This window comes from Oryzias latipes, chromosome 8, assembly GCF_053564925.1.
Source record: "Oryzias latipes strain Hd-rR chromosome 8, Olatipes_Hd-rR_3.1".
NCBI classification, from domain to species: domain Eukaryota; kingdom Metazoa; phylum Chordata; class Actinopteri; order Beloniformes; family Adrianichthyidae; genus Oryzias; species Oryzias latipes.
Genome location: NC_136244.1, coordinates 6182903 through 6196238, shown reverse-complemented (window position 1 = coordinate 6196238; position 13336 = coordinate 6182903). Strand labels below are relative to the sequence as shown.

Below are 13336 nucleotides of genomic sequence, written 5' to 3'. Positions count from 1 at the left end.
GCAGCCAGATAAAATGCGTCTATTCCTATTGGCATTACAGCCACATCCTGTAAAAAGGCACAAGGGGTCAAGGTTCACGATCCAGTTTGCTTGCTGTGGTACACCCAAGAAAATCCAAAGCCTTGGCTGCAGTCACACACCCATTCAGCATCTTGAATAGCACAAACACCAGACACAAAAACCCTTATTGCCAACAGCGTTTACTGCAATAGTCTGTTCTCAGAACACCAGGTGTCTGAAGCTCAATTTTAATAAGTGTGAGTCAGTCAGACGGCTAGCCAGACCCCTCTCAGTCAATTAAAACCCCAGCACACCACCTGAGATTCCTTCTGCTGGCCTTAAGAATAAACAAGCAGGCGGGGAAATGAAGCACAAAAAAGCTAAATGCATCACTGGCACAGAAAATTAGTCATTTGTACATAAATCCCTGTCAGCTCTATTTGCAGACTCTCGGGACAAATTAGTGCAAAGAGGTTCCGCTGCGCTGCAGCTACGTGCTCGCCACTCCATCTGATCGTCTCTAAGGTGAGCGCGCGTGTGACTTTTTCCCTCTCGTCAAATGTGACACGAGCAGCTGATTTAATGGCTGTGCAGAGAGAGGGGTCTTGTATCCACAGGAACCAAACAAACTGAGACACGTGCTTCCTTTAGCTGCGGGCCAGGAATGATGGTTTGGATAAACAGCGGGCCAATACTGGAAACTTCCACTCTCACACTTTCACTCACACAGTCTGGCTCTGCTTTTTCCAGGTTCATTTCAAAGGACGCACCATCTTTGGGAAAAGGCACTCAGAGTACAACAAGACATGCACATGCTTCAGTCAGGAACTAAACACTATTTTCAGATGTCTTGCCTCTCTCATTCTGTAAATCTTGTCCAGACAACAGTTGTTCTTTTTTTTTTAACAGAGTCATTACATCACTGCAGATGATCCAGATACTGAGAGACTACATCAAAACCGGCTTTTATCTGTTAGAGTTTAGATCCAGTTGATGGCTAGGCCAGAGACAAATCAACAAAGAGGCTTTTTTGATGTCAGGAGAAAAACAGAGGAGAAGCCGTCGGTAAATCTTAAAGGGACTCACAGATCATAGTGCTGGTTCCACTTGGGATCAAGTGTGTTCCTCACAGTGTCTGTAGAGTGGCATTGTCCAGAACCATCCACAACTACTTTGGCAAAGGGATCTGGGAGGCCTGAAGAAAGAATAAAAAAACACGGTATGATGGCACCCATTTAGAGCAGATAAATGATGATTTATGCCAAGGAAAATGAATTTAAAATGTCTTTTTTAGCAATAAGAAAAATACTGGACAACCATAGAGAAAACTATTTAGAACAATCCAACCTAAACGTAGTGTTGGAGTTTCTAAAGGCAAAAAAAAACACCAAAAAAACCAACACTACAGATGTGCACAATTAACACAGTGTTGACAACGAAGGACCACAGATATTTTTAGGTATGCTCTCAGTCCTGCTCCTCACCAGTTCTGCCTGAATGTTTGCTCTGCTCCTGAAAACTAAAATGGAAGCAGTGGGCACCACAGAAACCATCCCGGCGAGCACAGGAGCTTTACGCGCTCATTCTCCATGACAGCATGACCAAACACAGCAAAACACCTAAACGTCCGGCTGGGAAGAATGTACCGAGCAGTGGCGCAATCAAGCCATGATCAAAGCAAAGACACTGAACTATCAATAATGGACAAATAAAAGAGAATTTGGAACAATGTGGACAACCTTTCCACTTAAACCTCAAACTTTCTTAGAAACAGATCATTCATTTCTAATAAAATCTTACTTAAGTTTAGGAAGTTCTTTATGATTTATATCCTCCCAAGTTTAAAAGCTAATACCTCAGAGGCTGTAAGCCAAAGAAACTAGGTTGAGATACTTACGGAAGAAGTCCTTCTTCGCAAGGTTTTTGGCACACAGGACTGGAAAAGAGCAGAAGAAATTAGGGGTTAAAACTAGAACATTTTTAGACGTTGTGAAAGCAGGTTTTTATATTAATCAACAACCTATTTCACAGAAATGTTGCTTTGAGAGAAAAATGAAGGTGAAATTAAGACACCTGTGAAAAATGTGTGAAATCAGTAAGTGTTTTGACTTTTCACATAAACTTTTCTTTCGATTTTACAAAGAGCATGAGTATTCCACAGATGTTAATGAACACAGTTTAGAGTACTGCAAGAATAGAATTGCTTAAAGATGATGACATGTGGCCTCCTGAAAGAGTGCCTGGCTTGAGAGCGACATTGTGGATTGGATCCCACTCAAGGTCCAACCAAAGTCAAAGATAATGCAACCAAATGTTTTTTTACTTAAGCAAATGCCAAAAACTAATTTCTCACACTGGTGTTTGACAACTAATGAACACACTTTATAACTGTTTTAATAACACATTTACTTCTTGTTTGACTTGGATTTAAACACAAGCCACAGCAAAGTACTTGATAAATGTATGGATCCACTTTGACAGAACAGTTACCGAGGTGACAATGGAGAGCTCTAAAAATGAAGAAGCTCAGTCAGGTGCATGGAAAATGTTTATTTTTATCTACAATAAAATCCTAATGAGAACCAGCCTTTAAGTGGTCTGGACATCAATGATGCTCGAAAAAGAAGGATAAATGATACAACAAGACATAGAAACCTCAAGCTGTGACAGTCTTATTATGTTTAATTATACTCTGAGGCATGAGGGGAAAAATGAAGCAGAGTTTCTTTACTTTGAAGAAAATCTACTAAAAAAAAAAGGTTAGCTTCTGCAAACTATTCCATCAAGCGTAGCTTGTAACATCTGCTCGCCAACACTTGAAAGTACAGCTGGAATGATTTAAGACAAGACCACAGCGAGACATAACATTAATGATCTCATTGCTGCCATGCCATTTTGGTGTTCAGGAGTCTACACGATACCCCGCACATGTCGCCGCTCTGCCAGCCTGTGAGCTGCATAAACCTGTTGTTATGCCATAGTTATTGTTCTCGGGGATCATTTAAAGTCTGAGACACCACAAAATGTGTTTTGCTTGTCATCACGTGAAATACCTGCAGAGCTGATTCTATTAGTGGACTAATACTTCAGCAGAAAATAATCTGCATCTGCTGGCAGCCACAAATCTGGCAAAAATCAAGTATTAAATCACAGGTCGCTGAAAAATGGAGGCTTGTAGAGTGCAGGTGATCGGAGTTTACTGACAGAAATAGATCAAAGGGGCAACCGTAGTAGCTGCCTTTAGGTCAAACCACTCAATCACCAGCCACTGCTCTTTCCTGTATTACCCCACACATCCCCACTCCATACCACAAATACTCAGACATGCCAGAATGTCAATGACAATGTCACTCAGTATCAGGGGGCTGAAACTGCTTTGCCCTCACACCTTTTCAATGTTTGGACGACAAAATATCCAGACACCTCCATGTACATTGGCGGGGTTTCTAAAAGGTTACAAACCTGCAAGATTAAAGAGGAAGGGGAACATGGGGGTATAAGTCTCCATGAAACTGGATGTCTAAAGGTGATGAGGGTGCAGAACATGCTTGACAGATGAGGAAGGAGTTCTTTCCACAAACATCCCTGGGAATGTGTTACGTTCCATTGAAACCCACCTCATTTGTAAAACATCTGGTACGGATCAGTTTCGGTCGCATTCTTCGCGAACACGGAGGCAAGGACGTGTCTAAGAGTGCACTGTGAGCGCACTGTGAGGCCCTGAAACACCTCTCTCCCAGCTCCTATTCTAGCTGTTCAATTAATTATTGATGAGAACAGTAGAACAATTTTTGTCAGTGTGTGTGAACGTTTTTTTGAACCACAGGGACATAGATCTATATGGAGCATACTGTCACACTATCTTTAGCAACGATACTTTAAAAAAAATTGTATTTGAAACCAAATAAAAAAGAAACTAGAGACGACGAAGCCAGAAGAGCGGGCAACCATATTTAGGTTTAGCAGAAAAGAAATTACAGAAAGAAAGAAAAAAAAAAAAGACAGACCCTCCTGTGAGTACATTTGCAGCCTTCAGCCAGCCACACACTACAATTATACCTAAATAAACCTCTTAGGAAAACATACAAGAAGTAGAATTACAGCTGAAAAGGAAGAAAACCACTGGAATGGCCAGAACAGAGACTGCAGCAGCAAGGAAGTAAATTAGAACTGTGGCAAACAATGACAGGCGCTAAAAATTCAATGGAGGCAAAAACTGAATTGGTGAGCCCAAATCTTTTTGTGGAAATTCCATCAATGATGAAATGACTGTTAAGCTTATGGCTAGGGTGTCAAACATGTGTGTATATGTGTGTGTGTGCATGTTGATAGTCACAGTAAATTACAATGTGGTTAAGAGAAATTTTAATTTGTTTATCTAGTGGACACAAGCTGTAGTCATGTTTTACTGACATACGATTCTGACTTGTGATATACCTGAAACATGCCTGTAAAGGAGATTTATCTGCATGTTTAATATCATTTGAGTATTTTTATCATACAACCACATTTACATTTAAAGACATGAAGAATTGTTGATATGTGGACTGGAAAGTATACAGAAGAAAAAGTTCTTTAGAAGTATTACAGTAAGATTTATTAAATAATTGAAGAGGGTTGTCAATCTTTTTATTCTCCTCTGTGAGGCGATTCTTAATTATCTACTTATAAGTGTTATAAGTCTTTTCTTTCATGGTTCAGTGTCCATGATGACAGTGGCCCTGCCTGTATCTGCTGCTAGAATTGAACTGGCCGTCTTTGTGACAGAGCCGTCCAGGGTGAACCTAGTCTTTGCTTTCCCATCAGTAGCTGGGAAAGCCACCAGCAGCCTCATGACCCCAAAAGAGTTTCAGCAGATTCAGAAAATGATTGAATGGATGGGTGTCTTTTTTTTTTCTTTTCAAAATAGTTCATCACTTTTCTGTGCCATTTGCTGATGTTGCTCTGTGGTAGTTTAGCTGATTTTTTGATGCCTTCAACTGGATCGCATAGTTCTGCTTTCTTTCCTTGATCCTGGATTTGGTGACATTTCCCTTCTGCTACCAGTAGGTGGTTCTTTGTATGGAATTGTCATTCATTATGAGGGACTTCAGTCCTTTACTGAACACTTCTCTACTGTCTTCAAGTTGGTGTTGATAAAGGTTGCAAATACGTGTATTTGCTTTTTGACCTTTTCTTAGCTGTGTTTTTATTTTTGATTAATTTTTCTGTTTTGTTGATTTATTAGGTTATATTTCAAATTCCATTGAAATGTTTATTTCGAATGGGCATTGATCCGCTGTTGTGTCTTTTTTTTTTTAAACGGGAACTGTCATGAATCTATCATTCAACTTTTTATCTGTGACAGTCTTTTCATTTTTGTTTATCTTCTCATTTATGAGAGTTTTTCTTGATTTATTTTTTAAAAATGAACAGGTTTGTCTTTTTAAAATGCAAGCCTTGTGGTGTAATTTTCTCCTATTAGGCTGAATTTTAGAGGGGTTGATTACATTTCCAATGTAGAAGGAAAATCTAGTTTTATTTATTTGTCTGATAAATAGAAAGATTAAGCCGTAGCTTACTTTGAGGCTTCGTTCTCATCATGACGTGCCAGAATCAGCTGCCTGTGATGGGCGGAGCCTGCAGGAAAAAACCTGTCCGGTCTATCAACTGACCACGCCCTCCCATTAGGGAGGAATCCCATTACAAACAGCTGATAATGAGACATCATGACGAGAGTGAAACCTTTGGAGGAAGACTAAAGATCGGCTGCCAAAACACATTCAGAAAAACTAAAATTCTACTTTCTTTTGCCTGGCTAAAATCTCTGCACATGTAAAGAATTAAAGGGGAAGACAAAAAAATATTTCTCCAATACTAGATTTATATTGTATTTTTTAAATTTAAGACATGAAAGACTAAATTTCAAAACAAGATACAAAAAAGAAAAATTATTTAAAAATATTGTAGTCAACAGAGTGGTCACTGTGTTAATTCATGTGTGGTATTAAGAATCCTCTCTTCTGTAACATGAAGCGAAAACACTGGTTCTGGAGCAGCATCAAATGGCCCCCCACATCCCTGGCCCATCTAAAATCCTCCGTTGTCGTAGCGACAGCAAGTACTGAGGCAGAGCGGAGAGAAGGGCGTCTCTGTGCTGCCCGTGTTTCTCATTCTGACCACAGCGTCTCACAAAGCAACACGCTGCAGTGAGGGTGGAGAGGGGCCGACAGGAAGAGCGCCGCTGAGAAATTTAAGAGACAGCAGTGACATTTGAAGACGCCATGAATGAAAGCGCCATTGGTGAATCAGGAGTTCATTACAATGAAACATCCAAATGATTCCACCTTCACAAAGGACTCCCAGATGAAATAAAAAGCTAAATAGTGCATTATGTTGCAATGGTGAGCTGATTCTGACTTTTTAACAGTGGCTCTTCACATTAAAGCCAAACAGCCACATCACTGAGGACAGTTGGAGAAGCTAAACAAACAACAGATATTCAGTGATCACTGCCGTTTGTAGTCTCTAAAAAAAAAAAAAAAAAAAAAAAGGATTCCTCCGAGTGGCAGCAGCCTTTTGGTGCCGGCAGAGACCTTGGAATGAAGTTGAAGGCACCTGTGAGGAGAGGATTCTCCCAGGCTGACACACAAAGAGCCCTACTGTGCAGGGGAATCAATGAAGTCTGCCAGACGCAAGCCAAACACCTGGGGAGGGAGGGGTCACGTGACGTGTAAAGGAGGAAGAGGGGGGGGGTCACCATGGTAGCACACAATGGTCAAGTCGAGATGAAACGACTAACTATGTCGTTTCACTTTTTACTTGACTTTACTCTGCTTCTATTTGATCTAGACTTCAGAATAAAAATAGACTTCAAAAGGTGCAAAGTAAAAACCTCCGTGAGGGAAGCAAAGGTTTCCACAGCCTCTAGTCTCCAGCTCTGTGGTTAACCATTATTCTGGAGGAAGTGAGGGTGTGAGAACCCAGACAACCGCCTGGTAATAATCTCCCATCCCCTCCTCTGTTCAAAGCCAGAACCTTCTAAAAACAGAGCTTAAAAAGAGGAAGATGGATCCATAAATCTGGCTTAATGTTTTATACGATAACAGTGTGTTCATCTTTTCAACTCTCCCAGCTCACGTTGACTGAACTCCTCTTCCCGTCCACCTGGTTCCTACAGTCCCGTGCACTGACCCAACCCAGCCAGACAGTCCGAGACATCTTCAGGCAACATACTCCCCCATTCACTCCCATTCTTCCAGCCCCCCGACGTTTCCTCTGCCTGTCTGCCTGTTTGTCTGCCCTGTTTTGACTCCGGGCCCGGGTCTGTGCACTCTCATGCGCAACAATGTTCTTCTATAAACAAAGGGCTTCCTTTTCTCCTCTCCACTCCTCCCTGACCTTTGTGAGACTTAAAACCTGAAGGGAGGGAGAAAATGAAGATGAAGTCTTCTGACTCGTTGCTGATAAGTATACCAGTCAACCAAGGAACCTGCCCCTTATCTGTGCCTGACTAATACTGGAGCAATCTCCAATTCTGTCTCCAGTGTTTGGTCTTGCCTGCGGCCGCTGCAGACAACTATCATGCAGCTTTCAGCACAGAGGCGCTGATATCCACCATGAGTCGCAGAAGGACTGTTTTGTACAGGAAGGAAATAAAGAAGTGCTTTTTGGGGAACCTTGTTCATTTTCATCTAAACCAACAAGGCCACAGATAAAACATTGCGGGCTAAAAGATTTTCCTGTAGAAAAAATAAACTAAATGGCTTTCAAGAGCCAGGGGAGTTTACATAACAGCTGGAGATGAGATCATTATCAGTGCATGTGCAAAAAAACAAAAACAAATTCACTCGGAATCCTCTTGATTCACAGAAAAGAAGAAATGTGTTTTAGATTGGGAAAAGAAGAAGAAAGAAATAACAATAACGCAACACCTAGATGTTCAGTGGATCTAAAGCTTCACATGCAGCCAAACATCTGAGTACCATTTTAGGATGGATATTTCAGTTACAATCTAACAAAGAAGCCCCAAAAAGGAGAGTTTAAAGCTAAACAGCAAGTAAAGACAACCTTAGGTTATTGTCTTTCACATTGGTTAAAAAACAAAAATGTATAAACAGTAAAAAAAAAAAAATAATAATATTCACGATAACAACATCGGAAACAGTCTATCAGTTCCTAAAGATAACTGAAACCATAGAACTTGTCTTTTTAGAAACTGATAAGATAATTAAAATCACTTCCCGGACAGATGCAGCCGTCTTCTACTCTAAAGAAATCATTTTAAAAAATGTCTAAGGACCTCGCTACACCCTGTAACTACAACCCTTTAACTGCAGTCAGGAAGAATAGAGTGAGGAAGTGAGATTAAGTTTCTCAGACCAAGTCCAGCTCCTCTACAGCCACACACAGACTCATTGGCGCTTTTTGGCTGCTTTTAATATCTTGGCAAATCCACTTATGTAACAATAAAAATCTGATAAGGCTGCTTTAGGTCGCGTAGGATATATATGAGGAGCTCTGTTAGTGGAAGGATCATTGAACCACAAAGTGCCAGGAAATTCTTTTAATGCCCCTCTCCAGAGCTACACTTTCCAGGGTTTAGAAAACGAATAAGGAAAACGGGTAACAAAATCTATTGGAGCATCATCTTTTTTAACAGTGTGGACAACAGAGAGTCCATCCCCACTGCAGCTCTGGTGACGCCATGGTTCTTTCCTTCCTCACAGCAGGCACATAAAAGAGCAGATGGAGCATTTCTTTACATGAATGTCATTTTTGAAACCTGGAAAAAAGGGAGCAGACTCCTTCTCTCCATTTTCTAAGAATCAGACGGACCCCAGTTTTCCTGAATGATGACTTCAAAACGTTTAAGTAATCTGCTGATATTGACTCCTGGGCCAGTTGGCACCATATGCTTATAATGAGGCACCTGATTGGCCAGTTTATAATTTGAAGAATTTGAAGTGAAGAAATAATATCATGAAAATTTCTAACAAGATTATGTTAAGAAAAGCAAAAAAGGTTATTTCTGACAAATAGAATGAGTAATGGCTGGGGGTTTTTCAGCTTTGGGATTTTGGCTTCTTGGAGCCGCCCGGTACTTCTCATTTGGAACAGTCCAGTTCAGATATAAAATCAATGGTATGATCTTACAAGTAACAAACGGTTGTAGTTGTAAATTGCAAGAATCTTCGCTTGGTCACAAGAAAGCCTTTTTCTCATCTAAGCTATAAGATATGCAACAACACTAAACAAGTAACTGATGTATTTTAGTCTGGACCTCAAGCTACTTCAGCCTTTCATCCATTCATTACAAATGGCGGCACTGATGTCTTAGTGATTCTTTGGTTTTTAAACTACACTGTGAAAGCTGTAAAAAAATGAACAAAGATCTCATTAGGACTCACTGGTCAAAACTATTAGGGCTAGAAGCAACTTCCTCCAAAACCCATCAGAGGAGTGTCAACACTATTAAGGCTCCTGAAACACATGGGAATGGCAGTTGTTGATTATGTGTGATTTTTGCACATGCTTAGAGGTCCCAAAAACTTAATCTGGCAGTTTTTATAAAAAATAAAAAACAACACTTCTTCACACAAAAAGTTCTCAAAAAGTTGTCCTAAAAATATAATCAAACTTAAAAGATAAAAATAGCTTTTAGAAACAGGCTTTGAATATATTTATATTGGTGTAGCATTGGACTTTTTAACTTAGAAGTGACTGGAAATCCCCTTGCTTCAGCAATCAGCCCCTAGTGGTCATTAGAGGAAATCCAAACATAGGTAAAGGATAAACAGCAACACGGACTAATTCAAATTATTAACTGTTTATGAGAATTGAACCGAGTGAGAGTGACATTACCCATAAAAAATGGCTTACTTCCCGCTCCAATAATATAAAGTCAATATTTTTGCAATATGGACACCGCCATGTTGGAGCCATACGACAACAATAAGGAGTGATTGGGCAAAATGTTTAGAATGTTGGAGGTGGGGGCCAGCAGGCACCACATGCTTTTATTGAAGCATCTGATTGGTCAGTTTATAACTTGAAAAAGTTGCATAATAAGTTGCAATAATTATTCTGACCAATAGAATGACTAGTATTGTCATTTATTTTACAATAGAACTCTATGAGATTTTGGCTTCTACGTGCCAGTGGGTACTTCCTGTTTGGAATGGAATGTGGGAGGGGTCACTCTGTCCAGTTCTCCTTTATAGTCAATGCATTCAAGTACATGGAACAAATGCACAGATAAATTTATGTCATAGAAACCAACTAACACGGGAGCCAAGTCAGGCTACAGAAGTAAACAACTTTGTTGACCCACAACTTTTCTGATCAAACCTGTTTCTGAACAAAGAAGGTTGCAGAAACAAAAACACTGACTAATCCAGCAGCTGAAAGGCAATGAACTAAAATTCCACAAAAAGACCCGTTTGACAACATTGAGCAGAACAGCAAACATGTGAGAGGAGAGGTTGGCAGCATTCTTGAAGTGAGAACATTTCATCCACCTCACGTCACCATTTCCCCTTTGTGATGCAGTGCGCTGTAATTGCATAACACAAGAACCCCCCAATTTTCCAGCTCCAAACAGTGGGAAACTGTGCCACAATGGCAACTGGCATTTCTGTTACCCTTACATCACTCAGTCTTTCAACTTGGTGTAATGCAACATGCTCAAGTGAGTGCGATTCTGGCGAGGAAAGTCTTAGAAAGTGCCATCACTGCAGGAGGAAAGTCAAAACAGCGGGCAGAGAGGAGGTTCAGTTCGGCTCAGGCTCCTGCATAACTGCAGCACTGCTGGCTGGCACTAGAGCTGTTCTGGGGGCTTCTTGGCTGCTTCTGATGTAATGGAGGGTTAAAAAAAAGCAAAGGTGGGGAAACAAATAGCAGGAAAAAAAAACACTTTACGTTAGAAAGTAAGAAATAAAAATCACTTCCACACAACGACAAGGTGGTCCCTTGATTAAAAGATGGAGTCTTAGTGTTTGCAAAGTCAAAAGAAAACTCATTAGTACGCCAAAATTGTGATACAAATCACTTCTAATCTTACTTTGGCAGTACTTTTTATTTAATGTTCTTCTGCCAGTAAATCTGAACTGTGAAAGGTAGGAAAGTGTGTACAAACATATGATGATTGCTACACTGTTGAAACAGAAGTAAAAATGTATTTTAGGCACAGAAAACCATCCCATCAATCATAATGTCTACTTTTCTAATGAAAGCTTAGGGAAATTATTTTCCAAATTAGGTAACTTATCATGACTACTACAATTATCAACTAAAATAAAAAGAATATAAAGACTTTAGAATCCTCAGGCACTTCTAATATAGGTTTGATCTGAGCTTCACAGCTGACTTTATGTCAAGAAAAACGGAAACCCTCAAAGGAATATCAGATGATGCTGGATGGTTACCAAATGTTGTGTGTCTTTTTTTATTTATTTATTTACAGAAACTGTGTCAGAGGAAGAAACACTGAAATAAACTTTTCTCCCTGAGCATATGCCGTCAATTCTTAGAGGAATGCGGCCAGGTTTTATTTCAGCTTCAGCTAAGATGGCATTTGAAATGCGATCTGGTGTGAATATAAACATCTCTCCTCTGATCCCATCTCCTTAGAGGACTGGTGAGGGGGGCTAAAATGGTTGTCTGAAGCTTGGACAGATGGCTATAGTCAGCTGTTGCGTCTTGAAGCCTTTCTACCAACACTTCTCGGGCCGGTAAAAGCAAAGACTTAAGAGCCCCCCCCCCCCCCCCATCTGTTTGAGGTTAGTTGGAGGTACTCGTTTTAACTCATGACAGTTCAGGTTTAAAGTCAAGCCAGCATGTCCAAGAATTAATCTCAGGTTACCGGCCTTCATCAGACAGCTGGCCATGAAAGCGATGGCCGCCAGCCTTGTTCTGTCATTCCCAGGAAAGTGAAATGAACCCTGTTTGTATTGATGTTTATCGGCACATATGAGACATTGAGGGAACCGGTGTGTCCAGGTGGACACACCGGAGACATGGCAACATAATCACAGACATCGCTATAAACACACACAACAGTTAAATGCTTCAGTTTAATCAAGGATGATCAAGACTTTGACTTAAAACATGCAAATGTTAATGTTTTGAACATGAAAATACCTAACTATTCACATGGGTGATTTAAAGTATTCATTCATTCATCTTCTTTACCGTTTATTCCCTTTCGGGGTCACGGGGTTGCCGGAGCCTATCCCGGCCACTTGGGCGTAGGCAAGGGATGCCCTGGACTGGTCGCCAGTCTGTCGCAGGGTAGAATATCCTCAATCACACGTCCATTCACTCTCACACTCACACCTATGGACAATTTAGAGTTGAGAAAATTCCACATTTTCACTAAAAAAATCAATCAATCCAGTGTTTTCAAAACACGGCGAATTGAGAAAAAAAAAATGTAAAAGTCGGAATCGTCCAGTTTTCTATTAACCAAAAATGTTTTGTCCCAGAGAACAAAGCTTAGTAAAGATCCATGTTCCCCCTCTCTATAATCACTTCAAATATTTGAGATCCTTGCAATAATCAATTATTGGTTATCGTGCAGAAACACCAGTAATTACACCAATAAATTTATGGTTTCAATCTACCACTGCAATGCTGTACTTAGGCTGCTGGTGTAGATGAGAGAGAAAGATGGAGTCAATCAATTCAGTTATTCCAATCGCCTGCTAAGTAGTAAAAATACAAAACACAATACTGAAAAAGATTTAAACGTTTTTTCTGCAATGCTTTGGTATTTTGCAAAAATATTTCAGGGTTTTAACAATTCCACATGAGACTATCTAGTGTTTGAGTATGCAGCTGCGCTATAAACGCATAAAGACAGCCAATTCTATTACGGACTTGTTTACAGGTCTTCATTGAGATCCAGACTAAATGGAACAGCCCAACTGACAAGAAAAAGAACTGGAGTGATACAGAAACATAAATACTAAGAACATCTACATTTTGTTTCTTTAAACACCCCAAGGTTATCCTCAGGAAAATGTAATACAATGGATCATCTGTAAAAGTTATGCCAGTAAAAGTATTTCTGACAAAAGTACTATTTCTGTCTTTGTCCCAATGCTCTGTTTAAACCATTTTATCAGGAAGTACAACACTTCTGTGAAACACTTAGCTGGTGACAAGTTTTTTTCTAAGAAGTAAAGAACAACTGTCACAGGTAACCTAAACTATGAATAAGCTGAGCAGGTATACGTAAAGTGGAAAGCTTTTTCTCCAAGGATAGATTGGATGGATGTTTTTCGCCAAATAACATGTAGATTTCACGATGCATCATTTGATGGATTAACCTTTGCTTTAACTTCAAGAAAGAAAA

General features: G+C 40.0%; 1 protein-coding gene across 2 annotated transcripts in view; it reads right to left on the bottom strand.

Annotated features, from left to right (window-relative positions):
* smurf2 (SMAD specific E3 ubiquitin protein ligase 2) overlaps positions 1-13336 on the bottom strand; it is a 64926-nt gene that overhangs the window by 31554 nt on the left and 20036 nt on the right. For both annotated transcript variants that reach the window (XM_004071819.5, XM_023957969.2), the window contains 2 exons: positions 1898-1936; positions 1087-1195 (listed from right to left, as the gene is read on the bottom strand). In XM_004071819.5, the coding sequence (XP_004071867.1) occupies positions 1087-1195; positions 1898-1936 (148 nt within the window). The remainder of the gene's footprint in view (positions 1-1086; positions 1196-1897; positions 1937-13336) is intronic.